The sequence below is a fragment of the Pleurodeles waltl genome, chromosome 2_2 (genome assembly GCF_031143425.1).
Source record: "Pleurodeles waltl isolate 20211129_DDA chromosome 2_2, aPleWal1.hap1.20221129, whole genome shotgun sequence".
NCBI lineage: Eukaryota > Metazoa > Chordata > Amphibia > Caudata > Salamandridae > Pleurodeles > Pleurodeles waltl.
Window position 1 is genome coordinate 811171310 of NC_090439.1, and position 27943 is coordinate 811199252.

The 27943-nt window shown below is 44.5% G+C and overlaps 1 protein-coding gene across 2 annotated transcripts in view; it reads left to right on the forward strand.

Annotated features, from left to right (window-relative positions):
• Positions 1–27943, forward strand: part of CPNE3 (copine 3) — a 437917-nt gene that overhangs the window by 318976 nt on the left and 90998 nt on the right. For both annotated transcript variants that reach the window (XM_069220439.1, XM_069220440.1), the window contains exons 9-10: positions 8935–9021; positions 16713–16772. In XM_069220439.1, coding sequence (XP_069076540.1) covers positions 8935–9021; positions 16713–16772 — 147 coding nt within the window. The remainder of the gene's footprint in view (positions 1–8934; positions 9022–16712; positions 16773–27943) is intronic.

A 27943-nucleotide genomic window follows, 5' to 3' on the forward strand; every position in this document is an offset into this window, starting at 1 on the left:
TCCAGATGAGATTTAAGTTCTGGATGCCAGGGGTGCCCATTTTATGCTTAGAAAGTGCCCTCAGGGTATCCTTGTTCAATAGCCAATGCACTGCTTTGAAGGCCACATTTAGGGCCAACACCTGTGTGGCTTCATGCAGGAGTGAGGTAACAACACTGTCTATCGCAGGCCCCTGTTGCCTTCTTTCCTAGGTGGCGTTAGCACATCTCCATAGGAGGGAAAGAAAGCTCTCTCAGGTTCAACCTCCTTGTATAGCTGTTAAGGGCACAGGAGATTGAAGGCAACTTTGTAAAAATTGCACACCACACCTGCTACATTAATTTCGACTAAGGAATCTAGTTGAGCTTAATGTAATGAGCTGTTTGATACCTTGGAATATCACATTTGGTTGCACCGTTCAGGAGTTAGCACACCTGAAGGTTCAGCTGTAATCCTATACTTGCCAATAGGACTACCATGTGTTCCCACAGTAAAAACAACAGTTCCACGTTTTCACTGCCAGAACTTGTAAAATACTTTTTCTGCCCTTGAAATATGCTACGCCCTCCCTGAGGGCTTGATAGGCCTGCCATAAGGGTGGCTTACACATATTTCAAGGAGAGATTTGACTTTCCTATTGCTTTAAATGGTAAAGTTGGGTTAGCAGGTCGAAACTGCTCTTCCAGCATGCAATTGCAAACTGGGAGACTCGTTTCCCAAAGGTCACTTCCAGAGTGGCACAGCCACTAGTGCAGTCTCTTGGGTGACCCTCTAACTTACATGGCCTGGATATTTTGTGTGCCATAAGCTAGGGAATTAAAGGTAAGTTAGCTTATGTCTATTGTGTATAGGCCAATGTAACGCGCCAATTTTTAGGATCAGGGCACTGGCGCTGAGATCTGGTTAGCAGGCCCCAGTGCACTGTCCGAGTTGAAAAACCAAAAGCATCTATACAAAAACTTGGAGGTGACAATACAAAAAGAAGCATTTCCTCACAGGCAGCCAGCCTCTACAACCTTAGCAAGCTTCCCAGCCATTTTGTGGCTGTGGCACCCTCCAACCTCGTGGTCAAAGTCAACAAGCCAGTCAGACTACTGATCCCCTCTCTACACCCCCAGCGATCCCACCTGTCAAACCGCTTTTGTGTATGCTTAGTGGAGCATAGCCACCTGATTAGCAACAGGATCCAGCGATTCTTGACAGACTGGCTGGCCATCACACTGGACAAGTGGGTCGTGTAGATTATCCAGAAAGGGGTATGCCCTACCTTTCCTGACTATTCTGCTGCACCTTCCCCCATCCACAGAATGACTGACGGAGGACCATCTGTCTGTTATACTGCAGGAAGTACAAGTTCTTTTGGCCTAGGGAGCTATCGAGAGGGTGCCTGCATTGGAAGTGGGTTGTGACTCCTACTCCTACTTCTTCCCAGTGCCACTGAAGGATACAGGCCTTTGTCCTATTTTAGACATGCATCCTTCCTACGCCTTCATCAGAAAGGACAAATTTAAGATGTTCACTCAGGCCCAGTTCTTATCTGCCCTCGACCTTGGAGACTGTATAGTGCCGTTTGACCTGCAGGATGCCTATTTCTATATACCTGTCCTGCAGGCCCACCAGCGCTATCTGCGGTTCCTGGAGAACAGGAGCATTATAATTTTGTTGTGCTCCCTTTTGGTTTCTCCAGTGCCCCTCAGGTGGTCACAAACTGTGGTGGCATCTTATCATTAGAGGTCCAGGGGTCCATTCTTCGCCTACCTCTATAACTGGTAGTTGAAGACCGGGTCACCCCAGGCAACCGTCAACTATCGCTAGTCTATGACGACCCTTGTCTTATCTTTGGGGTTCACTTTCAACTGCGAAGCCACACCAGACTTCTTTTCAGACATGCTTTCATTGGATCCATTATGGACATGGTTCGGTTTTGTGCCTTTAACCCAGAAAGAGGAGTTCAGGATATTCAGGCTGTGATCCCAATCTTGTGACAGCTAAGGGCTACTCATCAACACTATCCAGTAAGTTCTCCTTGTCCAAGTAGCAAGTTGCCCACCTCTCTGGGTCAGCAATCTAATACCCCAGATACTGAAGCAAAACAAAGATAGGGAGGCAATGTCCCAAAGTTAATCCATTGATGCCAGAATTAACGCCACAGACGAATTCCGACAAATTTGTAGTAAAGTTAATTCCTTTATTATTCTTCAATTTTGTTGTTATAAAATAAAGCCATGCAGCCAACGTGTTTCGCTCATACACTACAACCTTACTCAGGGCTTATATTCTAAACATGTCCAAAAAGCGTGTTTGATTAATCATGCATCGGTGAAAATGTCTCTGTTGGTGCAAAAAAGTTCTAATAGAATGTCTCTAACTTCTGTACATAATTGTGCCCTGTTCAAAGTACAAGCATCAAATCACTATTGTATCAGCCAATCACCCATGAGCTTTTAGAATATAAGCCCTGGGGAAACTTGTGTATGAGTGAAACTCATTGCTTGCATGGCTGTGTTTTATGACGAAAATTATGAATAATAATAAAGGGATACAATTTACTTTAAATTTGTTGCAAGATATCTGAAGCCTTAATTCTGGGCTCAATTGATTAATTGTAATTGTGGGAAGTTGCCTCATTAGCTTCTTAATGGTTCCGATTCTTTATCCTGTGTCCAGGATTTCAGTGAGATTGATGCCGAGGCTGCTAGAACTGATGGCCTCCAGCATCCCGGTCATCAAGCATGCCAGGTGGCATACGCAAGCTCTCCCATCGGGTCGGATGCAACCGTGGTCCCAACATTAAGGAGACATTTCTGACCACGTATAGGTTTCAGAGGAGACTGCAAAAGATCTGCAGTGGTGGCTACTGGATCAAAATTGTGTCACTGTCAAACTGCTCTCCTTACCCCGCATGGAGCTGACAGGGGTGGCCCATGGACTTGCGTTGGAGCTGTCATGTGGGAGATGTGGAGACCAAAGGTCTCTGGTTTCTGGCAGAGGCCCAGCTCCATATCAATCTCCTGTTGCTGCGGGCCATCTTCTTGGCATTGAAAGCCTTCATTCCTTCCATCATGGGGAGACTAAGGCGGGTACTCATGAACAACACAACTGCCATGTGGTACTGCAACAAGCAGAGCTGAGTGCGGTCCAGGGCCCTGTGCCAACAGGTGCTACGCCTCTGGAATTGGCTAGATCATCTAGGAATTTTCCTAGTGATAATCCTCCTGCCAGGACCGTTAAATGCCAGGGCTGATGAGCTCAGGCGGTGATGCCATGAGTGGCAGTTGCATCCAGAGGTAGCAAGAAGTCTCTTCCTCGAATGTAGAGACTCTTGGAGTGATTGGTTTGCCACCACAGAGAACGTGCAATGTCAGCAATTCTGCGTTTTGAAGTTTGCAGGACATCTCTCACTGGGAGACACATTCAGGTTAGAGTGGAACTCCAGACTCTCTTATGTGCCTTCCTGCCAACGAGTTTGCTGTCCCAAGTTCCGAAGAAGTCATCCATTTTGCCCTGGATTTGGCAGAGTATGGTATGCAGAGCTCCTGAGCTTGAGCATCTATCCTCTACACAGGCTGCCTTGTTGGACGGACCTACTGTCACAACAACGGGGTTCTGCTCCCAGGGACTTTACAAACCCCACCTTCATGCATCGAGATTGAGCTGTGACAATTGGACACCTTTGACGTTCCTCCATGGTTAATGTCAAATTTCCAACCAAGTGTCCCTCAACAAAAACTGTGTATGCCTATTGGGACCAATTTGTGGTTTGGTGCAGCACACAACAGAATGACCGCTATCTGACGTTCTATTGTTTGATTTGTCGCTTGTCCACTAAGACTTTGCTTTCGGCGCAGTTAAAGGGTACCTTCCTGCTCTTCTGGCCTTTTTAAGGTTGCCGGACCAGCCCTCATCATTTAAATCATTGGTTGTGATGGATTTTCTGAAAGGCCTACAAAACTTGTTTCCTCCCTCTACTTTTGTAATGTCACAGTGGAACCTTAACTTGTACCTCACTTATTTGATGTGCACCACCTTTGAGTCGCTCCACAGCTGCCCCTTTTAGCTTCTTACCCTCAAGACAGTGTTCCTTGTTGGCATATCATTGGCTGAGTGAGTGAGCTACAGGCTCTCTGCATCAGTCCTCCATACACCACCTTCTTCCCAGACAGATTGAATCTGTGATGATGAGCATCCTTCTCGCCTAAAGTTGTGATGCCATTCTACATTGGTCAGTCCATCACCCTGTTGGCGTTCTATGCTGCATCTCATCACTCTATGGAGGAGGATACTTCATCACTTGGACCCCAGAAGAGCACTGAACCTTACATCAGTAGTACCAAAAAACACTGTCTGGACAATCAGCTGTTTTCCGGGTTCTCTGAAGTGGAAAAAGGTAAGTCAGTACAAAAAGGACCCTCTCCTCTGGATCGTGTTCTGCATCAGGATCTGCTATGTGTTGGCCAAAAAGCAGGCTCTACAAGAACTGTGAGCTCATTCCACCAGGGCAAAAGCTGCTTCCGCTGCTTTGGAACATGGATTTCCTATTCTGGACATCTGCCAGGAGACTACATGGGCGTCCCTTCATACGTTCACAAAGTACTTTTGTCTGGACAGCCAGGTTCTCAAAGAGGGGCATTTCACCTGCTGGGTCCTACTGGGTTTTTTGGTTTTTGGTTTTTGCTAGTTCCCAGACCAACATCCAATTTGCTGTTGGGGCTCTTGGTCTGGGGATGCGGACAGCCTCAAAAGCAACTGACCTCAACATCCAGGAGTGAAGTCTATATTTTTCCTGTCATGATTTCCAAGGTGTAATGGTATCTGAGCGGAGCAGCATAGCGCCACATAACGGCACAGAGGTACTGCTCAAACTTTTCCATACCCTGTCTGATGCCCAGGGAGTATTTGAAAGGTGAGGAATCTGCTGTAATATAGTCTCTAACAGAAAGAGGGTTAGCGAAGGAGAGTAGCCACTTTTCCCTTGGTTCTCCCAAACCTCCCATCTCCAAACCTGGAGCACCATGCACCTTTATACACAGCATGCTAAAAGTAGAAACTGATGTAACATTTGAGACATTCCAATGGGTAGCCTGTACCGAAGATACGTCTGCCTCCATTGGTGAGTCTAACATTCCACATTATGTTCCCTAACCTGAAGCATGTTCCTCGATTATAGCTACATTTGTGTTCACCAGCTGATTTGTGGTTGTTCCATCAGCGAGAGTGGCTGATTGCAGGCCTTCTGCAAGTGCAGAGCCTGACCCAGCATAAGGAAGTTGTATGAGTAGTATTAACCCTTGGCAATAGCCAGATCGTTTCTCTGTTGTTAGCTTTCTAATTTGCTTGCCCGATTTTATATAATCTGTAAAAACAAAAATGCTTGCTGATGGCCCTGTTACATTCTCTTGTCATGCCCCCATCATGCTTGTTAATGGATTTACTCAGACAGCCGTTCCATGCAGAGGAAAAGTTCTCTGCATGGCAATTAACGTGTACCCTTGCCCTGAATGCCCAACTGTATTGTTGTCTGGATCCCTAATATTGATTTTTGTTGTTATAAGCAAACACGGATCATGCCTGTTCATTATTACATAGGCATCTCTCAAGGATTGAGGTCTTGTTGGATTGGGAGATGCGACCTAATCGCTACCCTCCTAGGGGTGGAATATTACTGCCTTCTCCAGGAGTTAAACAGCACGAGTGCAGTGGTGGCAGCATATCCTGTCGTGAACAGTAGAAGTGAACATGTCCTTTTTAATCTCGGTCGCTGGAGTGAGGCCTCCCGGCTCACTTTTTTGGAGTTCTGCTGCAGTGTGGTTAACTCGCCATAGGCCTACATCAGCTAGATGTGTAGTGCTGCACAGCGCAGAAGTGATCACTATGTATGTATGTGTGTCTGGGAAAGGTACAGTAAAGGGATAGAGCACTGCTTTGCAATTCATGCATGGTAAGTGTATGTATTGGGTGTATGTATACCTGCAAGGAATACATTACTTGAGAGATGTAGTGCTGTGCAATGTGTGCATAGTAAATGCATGTATCGACTGTATGTGTACTTTATAAAAGTATAATGCATGTAGAGTGAACTGTTATGCAGTGCGTGCATTGCGAAAGTGTGTCCTAGCAGTGTGTGTGTGTGTGTTTGCTAGTAGCAAACCATGGCAGAATACATAAAGACTATAGTACTGAGTAGTGCACGCATATTGAATGTGTGTGCTGGCTGTGTGCCTGGGGTGGCACAGCATATGGAGGTTACAGTACTGCACAGGATGTCTGCTGTGTATATACGCTGAGTACAAGTATGCATGCAATCGTAGATTACATGGAGGACACTGGGTTCCATTTTAAGAAGCCCAGGTCTGCCTGGTGAAGACAAGATGAGTATAGGAATCCCCTCAGATAGATTTATGTATTGCTACATTCCTGTGAGCTGGGTGGGACACACTAGAGAATGGAGAGGGAGACACTACCCCTGTACACTTCAAAGCATGCTCTTTGATTCAGTGGGAGATCGCAAGGAAGGGGCCTGGACAGAGCTCAGGAATGAGTTGGTTGTGATAAGGGAATCATAAAGAGTAGGGCTAAAAGCCCAGGATTAACCTTGTGATGTTTGTATCACTGTGGCTGACATCCAGGCGTAAACCCAAGTCACTACCATTGCCTATTTTGAAGGACACTCAGCTTCAGAGTCTCTCCTGCTGTGACAGACGGCCTTTCAAGAAAAAGAGGGAGAACCCTGACCTGACACAAAACTTCAAAGACCTTGACCATAAATCACATTTGGTGTCTGGAAATAGACTATAAGGCTAGGTTGACACCCCATACTTTTGTCATCTTCCCAGGCTCTGTGAAGAGGGGATGCTCTGCAAGACGTCTGCCTGTGACCAGGACTGGAGGCCAAGAGCTGCTCGTCTCCCTTGGAAAACCAAGACTATCTTCTCTGAGGCCTGGAGCACCTGTACCTGCCTGCTTTCCAAGACCAATGTACCCTGTGATGAAGAAGAGAGTGTTGAAGGCTGGGAGGTCCAGTGCTTAGAAGACTTCCCATGCGTGGTGTGAGATGACTGTGCACCAAATGGGTTGTTGCCCGTGTGCAGGATCAGGTTGGAAATCCTCCAATGCCAGAAGAGGGCCACTGTGAACTGAGTGTCATGCAGGAGTGTGAAGCCTGTACCGCCTCGTTGCAGTGACCTTTTATGCCAGGAAGTAATTGCTGCCTAAAAAGCACCAAGACCTGTGCAGGCCTTAGCAGCGACCCTGTATGCAAGAAGGGCCTGCTGTGCTTATAGGTTGCTGTGCAGTGAAGACTGACACCATGCCAGTGGGTACCACAGCAACCCCATAGAACATGAAGGACTGACGGTACCAGGTACTGAGAAGTTCGGGCTGCTGCCCAGAGATCTGAAAGTTGCGACCCACGGGTCAAAACCTTTATCAAGGCCTGCCCTTGACCTGTCCCTTGAACTCAGGAAGGCATCGCTACATTGCTGGGACCAGAATGGGAGCATCAGGATCAAACCACCAACCTCCACCATCTTCCCCCTCAGTTGGAGGGCAGTGAACGTACCATGCAGACGGAAGCCCAGGAGCACCTGTGATCGCTGCTGGAGCCGGCCACCGAGCTGAGGGAGAGCCTGCACCAGCCGGGTGCTGCTGCACGTCCTGCGTGAAGATTGACGCAACTGAGCAGGGCTGGGGCATTGCAGGTGTCCACGGTTGGAGCACCTTCAGAGTCGCTGAACACTTCCTAGCTTCTGGTGCTGGTAAGACTTGTTACCGGCATTCCGGGTCCCAGGGGGCTTTCTGCTAAAGGTGGCGACGTAACATAGACACTTTTGACAGGTTTTTAAGTGCTGGAGTGAACTCTTGGGTAAGGCCTGTTAGTGAGAATTCCCTGAATGCTACCTCCGCAGCCCCGACATGAAGGGATTTTGTTACATTTTATGAATGTAGTAAAACTAATTTGAATGCGTAGAGCTAGAAAGTAAAATACCTCTTTTCAATAGAAAAATAAGTATTTGACTGGACATTATTAATTTATTCACATAGTTGTGCGCACTTATATACACTGTTGGGCCCAGTAGGCAAACGCATACCCCGTGGCCCTCTTCAGGGGTTCTGACAACTGTTGTTTACCTCTTAAGGGTAATTCGGCATGGGCAACATCCTCGCCGTCAGAGCCATGTATTAACATGTATTGCTGTTCCTGTCGTGTAACCTAATACTGCCAACCTGTTCTTATTTGAATCTGTGTCATCTCATTTGAGCTGCACAAAACTGCTACTGTAGCACGTCCTTTTGTGTGTCCTTCTCAGTGGCATTGGAAACGGAGGTTATTTTCAGACCAAAAGATAATGTTTTAAATTTGAACTTTTCAGCTAAGGTGATTTTTATATTTATTTGTAAAACTTTGTTGTACATTGTTTATTAAGACTTGAGTGCAACAGCTGAGCAGCGGTTTCCTACAAACCTCCAGGACTTAACCATTGGGCTAATTAAACTGCAACTACAGCAGAGAAGGGAATGGCACTAATGCACGAAGAAAATCCGTGCGGTTTTGGATTGAGGATGAATATGCAAATATACTAACTTTCCAGAATAGTTTTCTTCTTTCTTTATAATTTGCAAATTAATTATTGGGCCTCATCTGGCGATAGTGCAATGACATCATGTTTCCCATGTGATTAGCTGAATAAGAGCACAAATAACCTGCAATACATTCCTGTCAGCTCGAACGTATTGACTCAGAGGGTTATCTTAAAGATGCCAACTGCTGAGGGGTTGCCAGTGTCCCTCGCCCTCCCTGGCACATCACGGTTTCTGCAGGGCTTTGTCTGCAAACACGAAAGGCACGTGCTCTGCTTTCACCTCTAAAAGAGCACATTCTGCTTTCGCTGTAAAATTGTTGGGACAACTAACTTCTCCTTGTCATTGACGCCATGTCTCCTTTATCCCTTTTTGTAGGTTGAATTCGATTGCATAAATCAGAAAAAGAAACAGAAGAAAAAAGGCTACAAGAATTCTGGAGTAGTGAGTGTGAAACAATGCGAGGTCAGTGTGGAAATGGCTCGAATTACTAAACATTAAAGTAATCAAACGTTAAAGAACACGTGAATAATGTGATGCGTGCAGCCTCTGTGCTGCGGAATCAAAGGCATATGTTTCATGATGTTTATATGCAGGGCCTAAACATCTAGTGTTCAGTAGTACAGTTTAGGATATGAGACGAATGCATGTTAATTACATATATTAATATTGAAAGGTATTCCTTATTAATATGCTTTTCGGTTTGTTACACGATTATACAGATTTAAATATTCACTCATTATGCAAGATACACAAGCTATCCAACTCTCATTAAAACAGGTGAAGTATACGTTTAGTTACAATTTCAGACTTATCTTTGAGATGCTGCAAACTCAATAAGCATCCCATTAGTTCCCTGGAAGTTTGATTCAACTTTACTTCCCCTTTGCCAGCTTATTGAGTTTGCAGAATCTCACTGACAAGTCTTATTAGAACATATCGATTATATTCGTAAGGAAATAGATCAGCTTAACTGTCCTGAAAATACCCAAAAGAATTATGTTTTTCTAGGGGAAATAATGGATAAATTCTAGGAGGAGTTATAGGAAAGAAAGAAAACAAAAATTTTGAGGGATGAGGCTGTGTCTGTTACACGTTGTTTGTTCTGTTTCACTATACAAAAAAATGATCATTCCTGATGGGGGGAGGGGAATAAAATATTCTGGACAATTCTACTCATCTAGTTGTGGTGTTCTCAGATCACACTGAGCAGAATATATATAGATTTGGCAAGGCAGGAATTCCGACGTACTGAGTCGTTACAACAGCAGGAGTTGGTCTCGGGGGGATCTAGCTCGGACAATATTTCAGATGTGGACGAAAAGTCAGGTTTGGGTGGAAATTTAGGTGCACCATTAACAACAGCAAAGGAATATCGTTTTTTACAATTGAACCAACGACCTCGGAGAAAACCTCCAGGAGAAAGAGGAAACAGCAACGGAAAAGGAGGAGGAGAGGGAGGTCTTCGGGAAGGAGAATTTGGTCAACAGGGGAAATTTCTGCGACAGACTCGAAAGAAGAAGTAGTAAGTGTGAATAAACTTACAGTGGTAAATATTTCTTCCCATGTTTTAACTGAGGATGAGCGTTCTGTATTGGAACTGGGTCTTTCATTTTGTCCTATGGGGGGATTTGATTATGTGAAAGCACGAGTGGATATCTTTCAGTTTGTAAGGAAGTTGAAATTGTTAAAGATATTTACGCAACAAAAAGAGAAGGTGAAAGGGCAGGTGCTACAGAAGGGAAATGGGGGGGAGGTTTTGAGATCAGAGGAACTTTGTATAGGAGACCTAGAGGGTTTAGCTGTCTTGAGGGAGTTGGAAGTAGGAGAAAGAATGTTGGAGACTGAGAAGGATATGTTGAATGAACTAGGATTGGACTGCGATAGCCCAAGTGGAAGTGGCTTTAAACCCAAGTCAAAATGCAATCCGATTACTCCACATGATAATATAGATGCCTTTCATGAGGCAGTAGGATTTGATTTATTGCAACTATGGAAGAATAGTGTGAAATGTTGGGCGAGTAACTTGACAATGGGGCAAAAATGAGCACTTGAGACTTTGAGAAAGGCAACATCTTTTGTCGTCAAGCCTGCTGATAAAGGGGGAAATGTGGTATTGTGGGATGTGAGTAAATATAAGCAGGAGGCAAAGAAACAACTGGAATTTTCAGGATGTTATGAAGCATCAACGGGGTTGGCATACAAGGCCTCAGTGAAGATTTATCATTCTATGCTTGTAGATTGGCATGATCGAGGCTTATTGAATAGAGATGAATATGAATTTCTGATGGTGAAAAAACCAACAGCACCGTGTTTCTATATGCTGCCCAAGATCCATAAAGATAGAGATAATCCGCCAGGAAGGCCAATAGTATCAGCAAGAGGCAGTCTTTTAGAAAACACATCTATTTACTTAGATCATTTCTTATGTCCATATGTTCTTAGCTTGGCCTCGTATTGTAGGGATAGTATGGACTTTATTACTAAAATACAGGACATCCCTTGGAAGCAGAGCTATATTATGGTGACTATAGATGTGGTATCCCTTTATACCAGTATTAATCATGATTTAGGGATTAAGGCATGTGATTACTTTTTCAGCGATAAACCCTTGAAGTTGTATGAACACACAAAAATGTTATCAGAAATGTTGACATTTTGTTTGGGAAATAACTTTTTTTCATACGGAGATAATTGGTTCAGGCAAATTACAGGGTCTGCGATGGGGAGCTGTTTTGCTCCAAGTTTTGCATGCCTTTTTATGGGCTGGTGGGAGACCCAACATGTGATGACAGAAGAGAATGATAGGTGGATGAAGCATTTGGTCTTTTGGACAAGATTTATTGATGATATTTTTATGATATGGGATGGACCGGAGGATGTCCTACTTGATTTTGTGGAGGGCCTACAGAGGAATACTTTTAATTTGAGATTCACGTATAAGATGGACAGACAAATGATGGAGTTTTTGGATGTATTAGTTGGAATAGAGGGGGATAAGGTCCAGACAAGCTTATTTAGGAAGAGCACAGCAGGTAACAGCATCTTGCATTCTAGGAGTGCCCATCCCGTGAGACTTAAATGGAGTATACCCTATGGAGAACTGTTGAGAGCAAGAAGGAACTGTAGTACGAAGATTGGATTTGAGAAAGAACAGAGTAACATGATTGCTAGGTTCAGAGCCAGGAGCTATCCTGACAGTGTGATTAGGTTTGCTTGTAGGAAGGTGGCAAGCACTAATCGGGAGAGCACTCTATTTCCAAAGAAGCGAGATAGTGCTGAGAAGGTGATAAGATGTATTACGACTTACAATGCCGGCTCCAAAGCAATGGTGAATATTTTAAAGCAATATTGGCATTTAATTAGAACGGACAGGGTGATAGGTGCATTAGTGGGTCCCTATCCGAGGATAACATATAGGAAGAATAGATCTCTGCAGGATATATTGGTACATAGTTATGAGAACAAAAGTAAGAGTGAAGGTATGGGATTTTTGAAAGAGAAAGGTTTTTATAAATGTATGAGGTGTAAGGCATGTAAATATAGCAAAAATTGCAAAACGTATATACTACCCACAGGGGAGGAGAAGAAAATTAATAGATTTATAAATTGCAATTCAGATTATACGGTATATGTTATCAAATGTCCGTGCAACCTTTGTTATTTGGGCAGTACAATCTTTCCTGTGAAGAAACGGATATTGGAGCACTGGCGGGCAATTAAAAATAATGATGCCAATTACCCCATAGCTCGACATTGTAGACAATTCCATGAGGGGAAAGTTGATGACATGTTGTTTTTTGGAATTGACAGGGCCCTGTTATCCCCGCGAGGAGGAGACAGGGAACGGATTTTGAGGAAAATGGAGTCTGAATATATCATCAGGCTTAATAGTAGAGCCCCGTGGGGGTTGAACCAGGATGAAGAACTGTATGTACATGTGGGTTAATGGGAAATATATGATAACTAGGCGCTGTTTGTGTTAACTGGCACCAATACCTTCGTTAAATAATTGAATTGCAATGTTTTGTGTCATTACGAATATGCACTATATATGTTCTTGTAGCTCCGGTAGATATAGGCATTGCAGTGAGTAAAACGTTTTGTAAATAAGTAAAAAAAAGTTTTGTGGATATTACTAGGATGTAGATAGAAAATCAGGATAAGAACTTAATTGGTATGATGGTATGTAAAATGATACTGTTATTTTTGTGTTATTTTTGTGTTTTTTGTTTCTTTGATATTTGGTGGTAAATTATGTAAAAATGACTTTATTGAAAATTAATCATGGCTATAAAATTGAGACAATGAATTAATGATGGAGAAAGCACTTTAATAAGTATAGTTGATTTAATAGAAATTTTTGATGTCTAGGATTGGGTAATTGTAAGCTTTTTTCTATGCCTACTGGGGAACAGGATAAAATGGAGGGGGGGGAGGGGCGGTGCGGTTTTCATTTGTATTGAATTGGAACAAGGTGGGCTTTGAAAAAGACCGTTTTGGTTGAAACGCGTTGCCCAGAACCTTTGGATTGATTTCAGTTTCGTATTTTCGGTATGAAATAAATTTACTATTGTGCAGCAGTACAGAGTGCCGGCGTTCTCTTTCAAGATTCTGAACTGGAAGGAAACTTTTGTATAAACACGGAGCCTGCATCCGGAGCCGTGCACCGGCCCCATCAAGGTGGTTGAAGTCCGCTGTTGCAGGATATTATTTCAATATATATATATATATACATACACACACACACTATTTGTTTCATATTCTAAACTGCCAATAACGTTATGATAACAAGGGTAAAAAGTTGACATCAATTACAATTTAGTTCTTACTACTAATTTAGACTATAAATATTATAAACTATAAAGGCTTTAGCAAAGGTCCTAAATGTTATTTGTACTACAGCCAGAATATTTACAGCACATGCAGAGTAAAAAACAAAGTCCATTATAGTATGTATATCTTCAAGGTATGTAGGCATGGAGTTAAGAATAGAAAATCTATATTCACTTAAATATATTTAACTTCTCAACATTGTAGTAGTCGATATTCTGATTTAATAATTTGTTGTGATGATATCTGGTACCTAATAGCTTGGTTGTATGTCTCAGTTTCAAAATCAGCTTGGACCTGCACATCTATTGACAACACATTGACTACTGCCAACATATTATAAAGATATGTATATTTAGGGAATCATTGATTTACTGTTGACAACTCTACACCAGTGTAACTTGAGGATATGCTGGTAGTCTATAATGGGGAGTTGGTGTGAGCCTAGGTTGATACTAATACTTAGATGTAATGATGGGGCACCTCACAGTTGTAGTCAATGTAGAAAAATTATAATTATTTTGTTATTGTTATGGAACTAAGGCCCAAAAGGCAACATGCACGTATTTCTCTCCTCAGCATCACCAACAGTCCAAAGCAAAACATCCATAACCTCAACTGCACTGACCCCCACACCATCCCTATCTCCCTTCGTAACATCCTACCAACAAAATAAGGTCAACCCAAATGAGAAAGAAAACCAGACCTTCAGATCCATCAAAGACTTCTTCATTGACATCCTAATGCTTGACCTCGTCTTTCTCCCTACCAACTCCACGTCCAACTCTTAATATCCTTCTAAATGACCTCACCACCTGAACTATGTGAACATCTGTGCTTTAACCAAAATACTGAAGTGCAAACCAAAACCTTCAGCAACCTGGTGTTCTCAAGACCTTGCTGACTATAAATGCTCTTTCCGCAGACCAGAAAGAAGAATGGAAGAAAAACAGAACTCCTGACAACCTAATCATTTTGAACTCCCTCCGTACAACATGCAGAGAGCTCACCATATCAGCCAAAGCAAAGTACTATACCAACACCATTGATGAAACCACCAACAGAAGCTTAATGTCCATCTAAACAATCAAGCCCTGCATATCATGCTGGAGCTTAGGAACATCTGTCCTACTTATCTTAGATGGTCCCCTTCTGAACTATGCATGCATATGACCCCTTCCTGCTGATATTACTGGACCTCTTAGCTGCCTTCAGTACTGTTGTAGACCATCCCACACTCCTATATGCCTGGAGTATTGAATGGGTTTTACTGGCAATGGCCTTCACTGACTCTCCTCCTGCCTTTTTTACAGATACCAGTTTGTTCACAGAGACACCGCCAGGTCCCCCACGGTCCCATACTATCCTGTCATCTTCAACCTCTACGTGGAGCACCTTCTTCTTGGTGCTCTACTCGCAGATGACCACATCAGAATTCCTGAACATGTTGACATTACATAACTGTACTTGAAAGTTTCCTCCACTTTGCCTCAAGCAGTGCCTGCACTGTATCCTTCCATGCATGCCCAGTGTCGATCTGAAGTTCGGACCCGGGAATTCAGAATTCCTGTTGTTTGCAAGAACAACAAACTTTATACAGTACACTTCTGGTTCAGCAACCTGATCCTTGATGGCTTTGAATCGCAACTTTCACTAAATGCCAGGATTTGGTTTCACCTGGGACATCAACTTCACCACCCTCAAGAAACACATTGCCAGGAAAATGAAGATGGTCTAAAACCAGCTGTCTCTATTGAAGAAAGTGAAACAAGAAACTGACTTCAGAACCATTGTTCAAGTCCTCATATTCTCACATCTGTATGGTGCAAACAGACTTCTCAATGCCCTCCCAGACTTTACTTTGGTACCTATTGAGGGCATCCTGTCTGCTGCAGTCAGTCACCTCCATTATCTGTCAGAGTCTGTCTCCTCCAGGGGCTGAAGAAATATGATCACATCACTCCAATCCTGATGGAACTCCATTGTCTCCTTCTGCCAACCTGCATTATCTTCAAAGCCAGCTGTATCATTTACATAGTCAGCATGACTGACATGCCTGCTTATGCAGAATACAAGCACACCTTCTCTGGTGGTTCTCGGCACACCCTCCATGAACCTGGAGACCAACAAGTGTAAAAAAGAATAAAAACAGAGCAGTATACATTTTTTTATCTGTGGACCAAGGATCTGGAGCAACACCTTCACATCCATCAGGATTGCCTTAGAGCTGCTTCGGTTTAGGAATGAATGGAAAACTCATCTCTGCAGTACAGCACAAAACAGTAACAGTACACTTCTGCTCCCAGAACCAGCTACATTTCCTATGGATCTTTAAATACGCTCTTGCCTTTGACCCTGTACTGCACTCTGCTGTCTTTCAGCTGGGGTTGTGCCATACAAATGCCAAATGTATTTACTTACCGCTAAAGGGCAAGACAAGACACTCAGGAAATACTCTGAGTCATGGAAAGCATCAAGAGTGGGACCTACACATAAGTGGTTAGGTGCATTTTCTGTACATATTGTAATGATAACACCTACTGTTGGAGTGATTGCAAAAAGAAATGTCCCAATTCACTAGATTTCATCTCTAATGCCCTAAAATGGCAACTGGAGCATAATGCCCATGTCTCGATTAACAGCTTGCAGAATAAACTAATGTCATAGAAAATCTGCCAGTGTTGTAGCCTTTCCACAATAGTAAGTTGATGGTTTTGTTGGAAATGTGTGTTTAGAGGAGTGGAGTAATATGGTGACTTCTGCGAAGCTGGTGAGCCCTCTGAAATTCTTAACAATGCAGGTGTTCCTAAATATCCCCGGAATATTTTTCCCTTTTGCACACACAAACATGCACCTGACAAAGTTGGAGTAAATGTTGTAATGGGCTAAGATATTCTAACACCCTCATAAATTTCACTTTTCGACGTACTGTAGATCTTGTGAACCCCCAAGAAGTACTCCAGTTGCAGTAAAAGAGCTACCCTGAGTAGGCTGTTAAATTCTTCTTAAAATAGATTTGTGAACCGTTACTGTAGTAAGTACAGATTACAGCAGCATGTTAAACTATTTTTTTCTGGGCAGAAGTCATTGCTGGTGAATATTTCAATAAACCTGCATAAACATTTTGTCAGCATTTGAAAGTTCTCTGTATATTTGTAACTGTTAACAGCTGAAGAACAGAAAGTTGTGTTGCTTCATTCTTTCCTGCTTTTGATGTTTATCTAAGGATTATCAGAAGCTGATAATATGTTTTTTATCCTGTGTGGGTTTTACAGATCATGCTCTTGAGTACCAAATTTACTAAAGTTGTAATTTCTTCCTAGATTACGATTGAATACACATTCCTTGACTATATAATGGGAGGATGCCAGATGAATTTTATAGTAAGTAAAGCATATACAAAATAATTGCAATAACTTTGTTTACTTAAGTAAATCATGTTGCATATAGATTCAAAGAAATGTCAATTTTCCCACAGCATTTGTTTTTTAAAGCAGTAGACATAGCTGCTTGAAAGAAGGTAGGTAGGGAGCTGTGCGCTGTCTCTGCCGGTTTGCTCTTTTATTAACAAATGGCTAACCGCCTAAATGTTTCTGGCACGTTGCCACAGCGATCATAAGACCTTTGGGTGTTTTAGGGTTTACTGATGTCATCGAACACTGCACTGTCGTGGAAGTGTACTTTTGTTTTCTGCCGCAAGCAAAGGGCGCGCAGTTTTACCGAGTTGTTTGTTCTGGTGATGCACGCTGCACGACCCTAGTCAAACAAAACGCTACGTGCACACACCTGTCCACATATTTCTTTTTACCAAATTACAGACGTTGTCACAACGAAAACTACCTGTAAAAAAAAACTTGTGCTGGGTTGCGTATTTGACACTTTTTAACTTCCTCCTATTTTTCAAAAAGTATGTCGCACTTTTAGGTGTAATAAATAAAAGCATGGCTTTTCAACATCAGAATGCGGCCCTACGGGTAAAGTCTTTTATACCTGATGAATGCCATTCAAAATCATAACGCAGCCAATGCGATGTGGCACGTCTTTATGCATGCTACCCTTTAACATTCGGTCTCATTAGCAAACTACTGTTATCTTTCATATGATTTTGCAGTAGCTAAACATATTTTACGTTCCCTCTTTTGGGTGAGACGTAAAGAATAGTTTTTGATTTCTCAAGTTGACTAATGTGCGCAAAGGGCCAGTTCGCCTCTAAAAAACTATAGGCTGTTTGGCAGTATTCAAAATAACATTCCAATGTGGCTGTCCGCCGTTATTGGCTTTGCCAGTGTCTGCAATCCAGTTCGGCAAGGACTGGCAAAACCAATAACGGAAGCAAATATCGACATAGCGAGTCAGATTGACTTTGCCAATGCCTGTTAGACTGACGTGAACCCCAGATCAGTATGTTGGAGAGCACTCCAGGCGTTGCGGCTAGTGGTCTTATCCATTCGCAATAAATTCACTGTGATAAATTTCAAGTTGGGGCTGTCTTTCCTTGGAAAAAATGCATGTTGCTTAGAATTGTCACACAGCACACCTTCTCTCTTAAAAGAGGCCCTGTCCTCATCTGAATACTTGAAGTTGAAGAATTGTGGCTACCTAAATAATTAACAAATGGAAAACAGAAACAGCAATGTTTGGTTATTGTGAATTCCATCAGATTTGATTAAAGCATAGACATTAATCAAAGACTCATATTACTCAAATACAGCCCTTATCAGGTAAAGCAGACTTGGGTTGTTAAAGAGCACACCACATCAGGATGCCAACCCAAGCATCTATGTTAAAAATATGACTTCCTGTCTCTTCAGATTCATCCTAAGTGCCCGACTTCCAGAGTATGAGACTGGAGGCCACGAGAGCTTAGACTGGCTTCAGCCAACTACCAGTGTTTAAAGTGAGTTTTGAAGTCTGTAAAGAACAAGAACAATATTATGCCTTTAGCAGTGTCAGAAATGAACGATGTTCCTTGGAGTTACCTAACTATTGTTGAATTTTGGTTTAAGATTCATTTATTTTGAGGATGTTATGACATCTCATTGAAGTTTTTCCTTTCATTCTCCCCTTATCATTTACCCTCCTACTTCCTTGTCTAGTCCATGTCTTTGCAAGTCTCCTTTTTTGCTCACATTTCCGATGGCCTCCTCAATAGTTTTGTGTTTCTTGACTTACACGCCCCTTTCTTCTGCCCCTCCTTGTTTGCCACTTGTAGTAAAATGCCACTGTTGGCATGGTTACCCCCTCACTTTTTGCCTAGTGTTTGTGCCAGCTTTGATTGGAAGTGTCATGGGACCCTGCTAACCATGCCCCAGCACCAGTGTTCTTTCCCCAAAACGGTACCTTTGTTACCCAATTGGCACAACCCTGGCACACTGTTAAGTCCCTTGTAAAAGGTACCCCTGGTACCAAGGGCCCTGTGGCCTGGGAAGGTCCCTAAGGGCTGCAGCATGTATAATGGCACCCTAAGGGACCCCTCACTCAGTACATTCAACTGACTTGCAGCTTGTGTGTGCTGGTGGGGAGAAAAGACAAAGTCGACATGGCACTCCCCTCAGAGTGCCATGCCCACAAATCACTGCCTGTGGCATAGGTAAGTCACCTCTCTAGCAGGCCTTACAGCCCTAAGGCAGGGTGCACTATAACACAGGTGAGGGCATAGCTGCATGAGCAATATGCATCTACATTGTCTAAGTCAATTCTTTGACATTGAAAGTGCGGGGTAGCCATACTGAGTATATGGTCCAGGGAGTTCGTCAGCACCATAATGGCTACACTGAATACTGGGAAGTTTGGTATCAAACCTCTCAGCACAATAAACCCACACTGATGCCAGTGTGGGATTTATTGAAAAATGCACACAGAGGGCATTTTAGAGATGCCCCCTGTATTCTAGCCAGTTTGGTAGTGTAGGACTGATCAATCTACCCAGCCTGCCACTTCCAAACGAGTTTCTGACCACATGGGGTGAGTGCCTTTGTGCACTCTTTGGTCAGAAACAAAGCTTGTCCTTGGTGGAGGTGCTTCACACCTCCCCCTGAAAAACTGTGACACCTGGCGGTGAGCCTCAAAGGCTCAGGCCTCGTGTTACAGTGCCCCAGGGCACTCCAGCTAGTGGAGATGCCCGCCACCCCGGACAAGCCCCCACTTTTGGTGGCAAGTCCAGAGGGATAATGAGGAAAAACAAGGAGTCACCCCCCTCAGCCAGGACAAACCGCTAAGGTGTCCAGAGCTGAGTAGACCCCCCCCCCCTCCTGGAGAAATCCTCCATCTTGCTTTGGAGGATTAAGTCCAATAGGGATAGGAATGTACCCCCCTCCCATAAGGGAGTGGGCACAAGGAGGGTGTAGCCACCCTCAGGACCAGTAGCCATTGGCTACTGCTCTCTAACCCTAAAAACACACCTAAATCTTGTAAGCTCCCTGAACCAAGAGATTTAGATTCCTGACGACCTCAAGAAAAGGACTGCTGAGCTGCAAACCCCGCAGAGAAGGGAAGGAGACAACAACTGACTTGGCCCTAGCCCTACTGGCCCGTCTCCTGCTTTTAAAAAGCTGCAAAAGAAGAAGCAACGCATTCTACAGGACCAGCGACCCCTGAAAAGCCTTCAGGGGACTGCCTGCATCACAGAGGACCAAGAAACTCCCGTGGACAGTGGGCCTGTACAACAAGAAGAAAAAGCAACTATCTTTAAAGGGACTCCCGCCTCACTCCAGAAGCACGAGTCCAAAACTACTCTGCACCCGATGCCCCTGCCCGTGTCCAGAGGAACCAACCAGCTAGAGAGGACCCCCAGGCGATTCCGACCAAGTGTCCACCCTGGGCCGACCTCTCCACCACTCCACGACGAAGTCTGCAGAGGGAATTCCGAGGACCCCCCTGACCGTGACTGCCCGGGGCAAAGACTTCCGACGCCCGGAGAACCACTGCACCCGCAGCCCCCAGACTCGAGAGAAACCGACCACCGGTGCAGCAGTGACCAACAGGCGGCCACCCTCCTCCCTGTCCCAGTCTGTGGCTTGCCCAAGAATCCAACCTGTGCCCTGCCTGCAGAGCCTAAGTGACCTGTGGGTACGTCCATTGAATTCCATTGGCAACCCGACACCCTGTTTGCACCCTTATACCCGGCCACCCTGTGCCGCTGAGGGTGCATGTTTGGTGCCTACTTCCCCCCTCCTCCCCTTGACTTTCTCTTTCTGTGATCCTTTTACCTTCAGTTTCCTATCTTTAATGTGTGTTACCCCCACATGGCATCTTCCTCTTTATCTCGGCTACCCTTCTTCCTGTCTTCTTGTCTGTTCTCTCGCACACTCTCATCACACCCTTCATTTGACCCTCTTCTGTCTACCCTGGAGAGATGGGTACGGGATACAGGGCTTGGCCAACGACTACAGCCTTTGTCCACTATCTGCTGTAGTTGCCCAAAAGATGGGACTAGCCACATGGCATCAACAAAGGCCTTGCACAGCAGCCATTGAGAATAGCTAGAAACACTATGTCCCATATCCACTGTAAATTACTAGATTGTTTTATGAACGGGTATATTGACGAGTATAACATACCAAAAAATTAATTTACTAACAAAACCGTGTTAAAGGAAAGTTATTGTTTTCTCGCATGAGAAGACAATGTTTATTAATTAAAAAAGTGACAATTTAAGTTGAAGCGGATTTCGATTACAATGTTAACCCCAAAGTTCTAAAATTCACAAGGTTTTGTGAGCAATACAACCATTACTTTTCCCTCTGAACCTTGCAAAGTAATAACTGCCTGTATTCTGTTGTGCACTTAGGTGCTGAGGTTGCCTCAGTTGTCTTAAAAATTCTACCAGACAGTATTTGACGAAGATCCGCACTGCAGAAGCATATGTTACGTACCTGTAACACACATTCTTGCATCTTGGTACCTTCCATTGCTTCTTTACATGCAACCCTTTCAGTCTCTTTAAGAAGAAAATGGTATTGGTTGCTCAAGGTATGACAGAGCACTAAATATCTGATAAAACAGTGTTGTTAACAAGAGGATTCTAGTGTTCCTATGGATGCCACCGGGGTGTCCTTGCAGTCGACCTTATGACTCACCAAAGCTATTTCTTTAAAATGTTTTTTGCCTCTAGCCACGGAGTAGGTGAAGAATGCAAGCATGACTTATAGTAAAGACTACACCATGCTGGAGAACCAGTTTGACAATCGTAAAGCGCTGAGAGCAGATGTGCCTGCTTGACCTTAGTTGTTTCTGTCTGCTACTGTGGTAAGAATGGCTTAGGTGCTATGTAGTTATTTCTCAGCGGGCTCAAGGTCCAGTACGTCATGCTGTACTTCTTCACAAGCCTAGTTAGGGAAACAAATTCATGCGCCTACTTCAACATCTCCATCCTTAAGGCTATTAGAGAATGCAAAGTAACACATGAAGGGCCAGATGAACCTAGGGGTTTTACCTATTCTGTGTCTATGGAAAAATGCCTTAGTACACATGGCCCATAATCTCAGTGTGCAAAATAAACCTGGTAAGGAATCAGGAAAGAGTGCTGGATTTACTATATTTAAATGTGGATGAATAATGTGCTATGTCCTCCATCTCAGGAAACAAATTCATGCCTCTTCTCTAACATCTTTACCCTTAGAGAATATTAGAGATTGTAGATTACGAATTAAACCAGATTTGAAATCCAGTAAAAGGTGCAGTATATATTATAATAATTACAGGTGACATGTAAATAATGAGTTGAACATTAAATATGGTAGGGGGCGGAGCTTGCTGACCTCAAAGATGGCTGCAGCCTAGGCTAGCTCCCCAGGCTGTTTATCGATCCTTCATAATCCTCGTGCAGAAATCGCGCTGCAACTGTCGACCTGTAGAAAAACCGGGTCTTGGAAAATAAATTGCGTCTGAACACCAGCTGGGACCTGCCTCGTGACCGGCCTCCGCCGCAAGCAGAGATTCATGCGGGAGCCGTGGCGGAGTATACAGGAGGTGGTCCTGTCAGATTGGCCTCACGGCCCCTGGACTGTGTACTGGAGAGCTTAGGCAGGTCCTGTCTGCATATAGCCTACCTGACAGGGTGAACTGCGGGCCTGAGAGACTGCTGAGAAGCGGCGCCCATTCCCCCGCTATCCTTAGACGTACATTGCACGTTTGGGACCCGGCACTGAAGGAGCTGTCGAGTGGCGTACACGAAGAGCCTTGCTGGGGTCCGCGGCGTGGCAGGGTGGGCAGTGGAATTGAAGGGCCCTATCTCATCATTGGATCCCCATTCCACTGTGGAACTGGATACCGGCCTCACCATTGTTGGAGTGATGCTGAAGGAAAAAAGTGAGCGAACACCCTGGGCAAACAACACGCTCCAAGCTCATATGGTGGAGGGGTCTGCAAAACTCATATTTGGACTCTCTCGGCTGGCACTTCCTTCTGCGAGTGGTCCCAGTGGCAGATTGTAGCGGGGCTCTTGTGAGAGACAGGCTCACAGCACATTGATACCCCTAGGTGGCAGCTACTGACTGTTAGTTCCTGAGAGGGAAGGCACCACCATCATTAAGGGGGAAATATTGTGATCATAGTTAGAAGGCTCTCACTCAACCCCCTGCGGGCAGTGAAAGGTTAGTACAGCAGGTCATGTACAAAACTACTTGGGCACAATGAAGGCAGTGGATGTGTGACCCTCCCTTATGCAAGCCAGGGAGTGTCCTGCTCCTGTGAACTTTGTCACCCTGAGACATGGACCCACACAGAACTGGGGTCAGTGTGGCTGACCTGCAAACACCCAATGGAGCGAAGATTCCCATCCCCACAGGTGGCGGACCTTTTGACCAGCAGACAGCACAGTGGTACAGCTTGGAACCTGTGGAGGTGCCTACCTCTGCATTTGTCCTGTCAATCACACCTGTCTTGGCCCCTAGTGGGGTCCCCCTGTGCTTTGCCCCAGAGTGATCAGTGAGTGGGAGTGGGGCCTAGTGTATGGAAACAGACAGGGCCTTTGGCACTATGGCCAAGACGAACAAGCCACAGCCCAAGCTACAGTTTGAGCTCAAGAAAAGCCTTCAAACTTTGAGAGAAGGGTGCAGAGCCAACGGGGTCCACGCAGTGGGAACCTGACACAGGCATTGTGACAAGACCATGTCCACTCACCTGAATTCTAGGCTCCGTGGGAGACTAAAACCCTCACCCCTAAACACCATTCTCTCGTATCTGAAATGAACAGGGAACGAGTGAATAGCCTCTGGGGGAAAGGTATAGGAAACCGGGATTTGGGAAGAGAAGAGAAAAAAAAAACTGGTTCACGAAGGAGCGTCTCTGTTGTTCTAAGAAAGTTGCCTCAGAGCGGGTTGCAGGAATTCTAAAACCAAAAACAAAAGACATATAGATATCACTGAGTCTTTCAGTAAAATAACAATAATTATAATCAGTTGATTGGGCAATCACCTAGTCTTTCAGCAAAGTCACAATAATTATTAGTGCTCGATTGTTCAACTATTAAGCATGCTTTTGTAACTCACAACGAAATCGTTCTAAAATCAAACTTATGAATTTGTCTTTTGTTATTCGTTTTCACACATAGACTTGCTCCAAAGCAATCAGAATAAACATTTAAGTTTGCATAGATATCGAGCGATGCTTTCAGGAGTTCACAACACTTATCTTCAGTGCTGCTGTTAAAAATACTTCTCAAACTGTCTTTGGCAAATAGTCTTGTATCACGGGTTTCTCAGCATCAACGAATGTCTTTTATAATGCACCAAAAGGTCAATAACCTAAAGAAGGCTAAAAACAGGGAGAAGAGAGGGGAATTACTCACGAACCGACTTCTCCTGGAATGTTTTGATTATTTGTGAAAGCTGGTATACTGCTCGAAAACTCTCCAGCTGCTGCAAAGGTAATCTGCTCCAGAGAGGGAAGATCCAATGAAGCCTCGTACTGAAAAGATGGCTCCTGAAAGAAACACGGAACTGCAGCTGAACCGGGAACACATGTGAGCGAAGGAAGACTCAAAGCCAACCACAGGAAACATCTTGGCAGTTCTTTTTATAGACTGGTGATGAGTCATCAGACACATGCTGGTGACAGTCACGATTACTTCTGAGGATTCAAATGAAGGAATTCTGGTAATGCCATCAGACACATGCTGGTGATGAGTCATCAAACACTTCTGATGATTCATATGAAGGAATTCGATGTCTTCATAAACCACCTGGCATACAGTTCACAAATGGAACAACACTTGCTTTTATCAATATAAACAAACATGTATTGTAGTGTCCCTCACAAGTTACAGGGAAGTGCTGTGCTGTAAACACATTCATGACATGTTTCATTGTTCTTCATACATTCTGATTTATTTTGTGAGGGTGCAATAAGAAGCATGCATGTGTGAGTGTGAGTCTTAACACATGGACACTGACCTGAAACAGATCTTAGGGGCCATGCAACAAAGCCTCACCAAGACAGATGGCAAAATAGACACCCTGACCTTCAGAATGGATCGCATTTCTGAAAGGCTGGTCAAGCAAGCAGAGCACATAGACCTGGTGGAGGGGCGAGTTTCAAAAGAAGATGACAAACAAATTACTATGTCCGTGTTGCAAAAACAAATGGTCAAGCTACTGCACATGCTGCAAGCAAAGGCGGAGGATCTTGAGGCCCGCTCGCGGAGGAATAACCCCAGAATAGTGGGTGTTGCAGAATCTACCAATATAAACAAAATGGAGCAATATGTTGAATGCCTCTTAACAAACCTGCTGGGGCGGGAGACCTTCTGAGATCTTCATAGTAGAGCGAGCTCACTGCTCTCTTGCCCCGCATCCGAGGAATGGAGTTTCATGATGGCAGTTTTCTGGCGCATTTGTTATATTCCCTAGTGACTGAGCCTCTGGCATGCGCCATCTAGGAATATCACGCACATTGTGGTTTACAATTCCTGAATTACAAGCTAATAATATCAGCATATGCAGATGGCACACTACTTTGCATACCTGACCGGGAGTGCAACCCGGCGCTAGTACTCGAAGAGGTTGTACTGCTTGGCAGGCACTTAGGGCGCCACATAAATTGGGACAAATCTATCATATTTCTGCCTACATTTGCCACAACACGGTACAGTCAGCAAGTCCATTGCACTGGACTACAGACTCTGTCAGCTATCTAGGGATACAGTTGTACATGGACTCGACAGTAGTGATGCAAGACAACTGTGGTAGGGCTGTGCAGAATGTTGGAAGCGATAGACTATTGGGTCAGGCTGCCACTAGCCTTAGCATAGCCATCATGAAAATGGTCTTGTTACTTAGATTCTTATTTTATTTACAAATATTATAATCTTGCTTTCCCAAGCGATTTTTGATGGTCTTCGTGCTTTAATAATTTGATTAGCCAGGGCAGGCAAACAGCCGTGGCTGTGTTGGAGGACCTTAACCTTACCATATGATAGGAGGGCACAATATTTCTTAACACATTACTGGATACATGGCCCACGGGAACTGCCACATCTGTCATTAGAGCAGGATGCTTCTGCACTGTTCAGTCTGCCTCTGGCTCTATTCGGGAGACCGGTGAGATGCTTCCTTGCATTAGAGTAATTGAATACTGCGATTTGCTCATGGTAGCGTCTCCTAGAATAACAAGCTGGGTCACGACTATTCTTTGCCCTTGTGTCATTAACCTGTCATTAACCTAGTTTCTTTGGTTCCCTGTAGGTCAGGAACGAGGTACGGTGAGCCCGATACAAGAGCTGTGTATACAGACCATGGGAGACTTATTTAGTGAGGATTCCATGTGCACCTGAGATGTGGTCTCTGAACGATTTGATATACCCACTTCCCTAACTCAGTTCTGTTACTACAGAGCACGTCACACGTTATAGGGATCATGGGAGGAGGACATTCATGAACAACTTTAGCAAAACAAAAGGATGATGGACGGAGTGCTGAACAAGCAAACACTCACCCGCAGTCACAGATCTGGGTTTAATCCATCGTTCTTTTGCTCACCATGCCACCCCAGTTTAGGCCCAGCCATATGCAAATCAGTCTTGACCCTGTTCCTCATGGGAACAGTCCAGCCCGAACTGCCAGGCCAGGTCCTCCCTGGAACGGAAACAAGCATCCTGGGACCAGTTTCAGGGTATCACCCTTCATCAGCCAGGCTAGCTTAAATCCAGTAGCACAGTGAGCGAGTGACCAACGTTTGGGCATACCCTTCCCACTTGGGGCAACTTTAGCAGCACAAAAGGATGATGGACGGAGTGCTGGAATAGCCTGAGATGTCAGCTTTATCCTGTCTTTTACAGACCATATAGCCCTGTTAGCTGGTGTCCAGATTTTATACGTATGCGCATGAGGCACACAAGTCTGAAATTTCGCAGGTTAGGAGTGAATGGCAGAGATCAACAATGGAAGTATTGTTGCACAGTAGTAAAAACGGTTTCACTAAACAATAGGTTTAGACTCGTACACTTTAACTATATCAGTAGGGTATATTATACACCGGGCCGCCTAGTCCAGTATGGCTTGATAATGCAAACTGTCAGTGCTCCTGGAGTGGGGAGGCTTGATTTGCACGTCTTGCCTGGTACTGTCCTGGAGTGCAGAGTTTTTGGCAAGCAGTGTTCAAGGAACTTGAGGCTATTACCGGGGAGATGTTGGAAACCAAACTATTGCCTGCCCTCCTGGGCTATGACCAGTAAGTGCAGATAACTGTCCAGCGTCTGGGGAGATAGGCCTGCTCCTGATATCACTTTGCTTGGGTTCCTTGTCTGCTCCCAACGCTGTGTGAATGGCAGAGAGACATGTCATATTGTAACACACAGTCGGTCACATATCGTGAGCTATTGCCACTGAGTAGCCGCCCGTAAGATGTCTGGGGCTCATATCTAGCTTATTTAGCTGCATCAGCGGTGGTAGATGATGGAGTGATTGTGATATGGAGTGATAATATCCAAATATGGTGACTTACATATATGGTGGCTCCGGCAAGTCAATGCGTAACCCAAATGTGTGATCTGTAGTCTCTCATGACCTTTGTACTACATGATTATGTTGCAGTCTCAACCTGTACCATTCATGTATTTAACTGTATTCATGTGATTGCCGATGATGCCCCCTAAGCATTCCCCTTAATAGTGAACCAGCCCCGAAAAGAAACGACTAGCGGCATATTAGAGCCTGTATAGACTGTATATAGCCCTTTATACATTGTGCATCTGTATACACAGCTAGGCCAACGAACAATAAGAACACTTTATTTATTTGTTATGAACTTAAAGCTTGAAAAAAACATTAAGGGGGTCATTTTGACCCCCGTCCGCCAAGGTACCGCCGCTGAATGACCGCACCGCGGTCAAAAGACCGCGGCGGCCATTCAGACATTTCCTCTGGGCCGGCGGGCGCTCTCCAAAAGAGCGCCCGCCGGCCCAGAGGAAATGCCCCTGCAACGAGGACGCCGGCTCAGAATTGAGCCGGCGTAGTTGCAGGGGTGCGACGGGTGCAGTTGCACCCGTCGCGTATTTCAGTGTCTGCTTAGCAGACACTGAAATACTTTGCGGGGCCCTCTTACGGGGCCCCCTGCA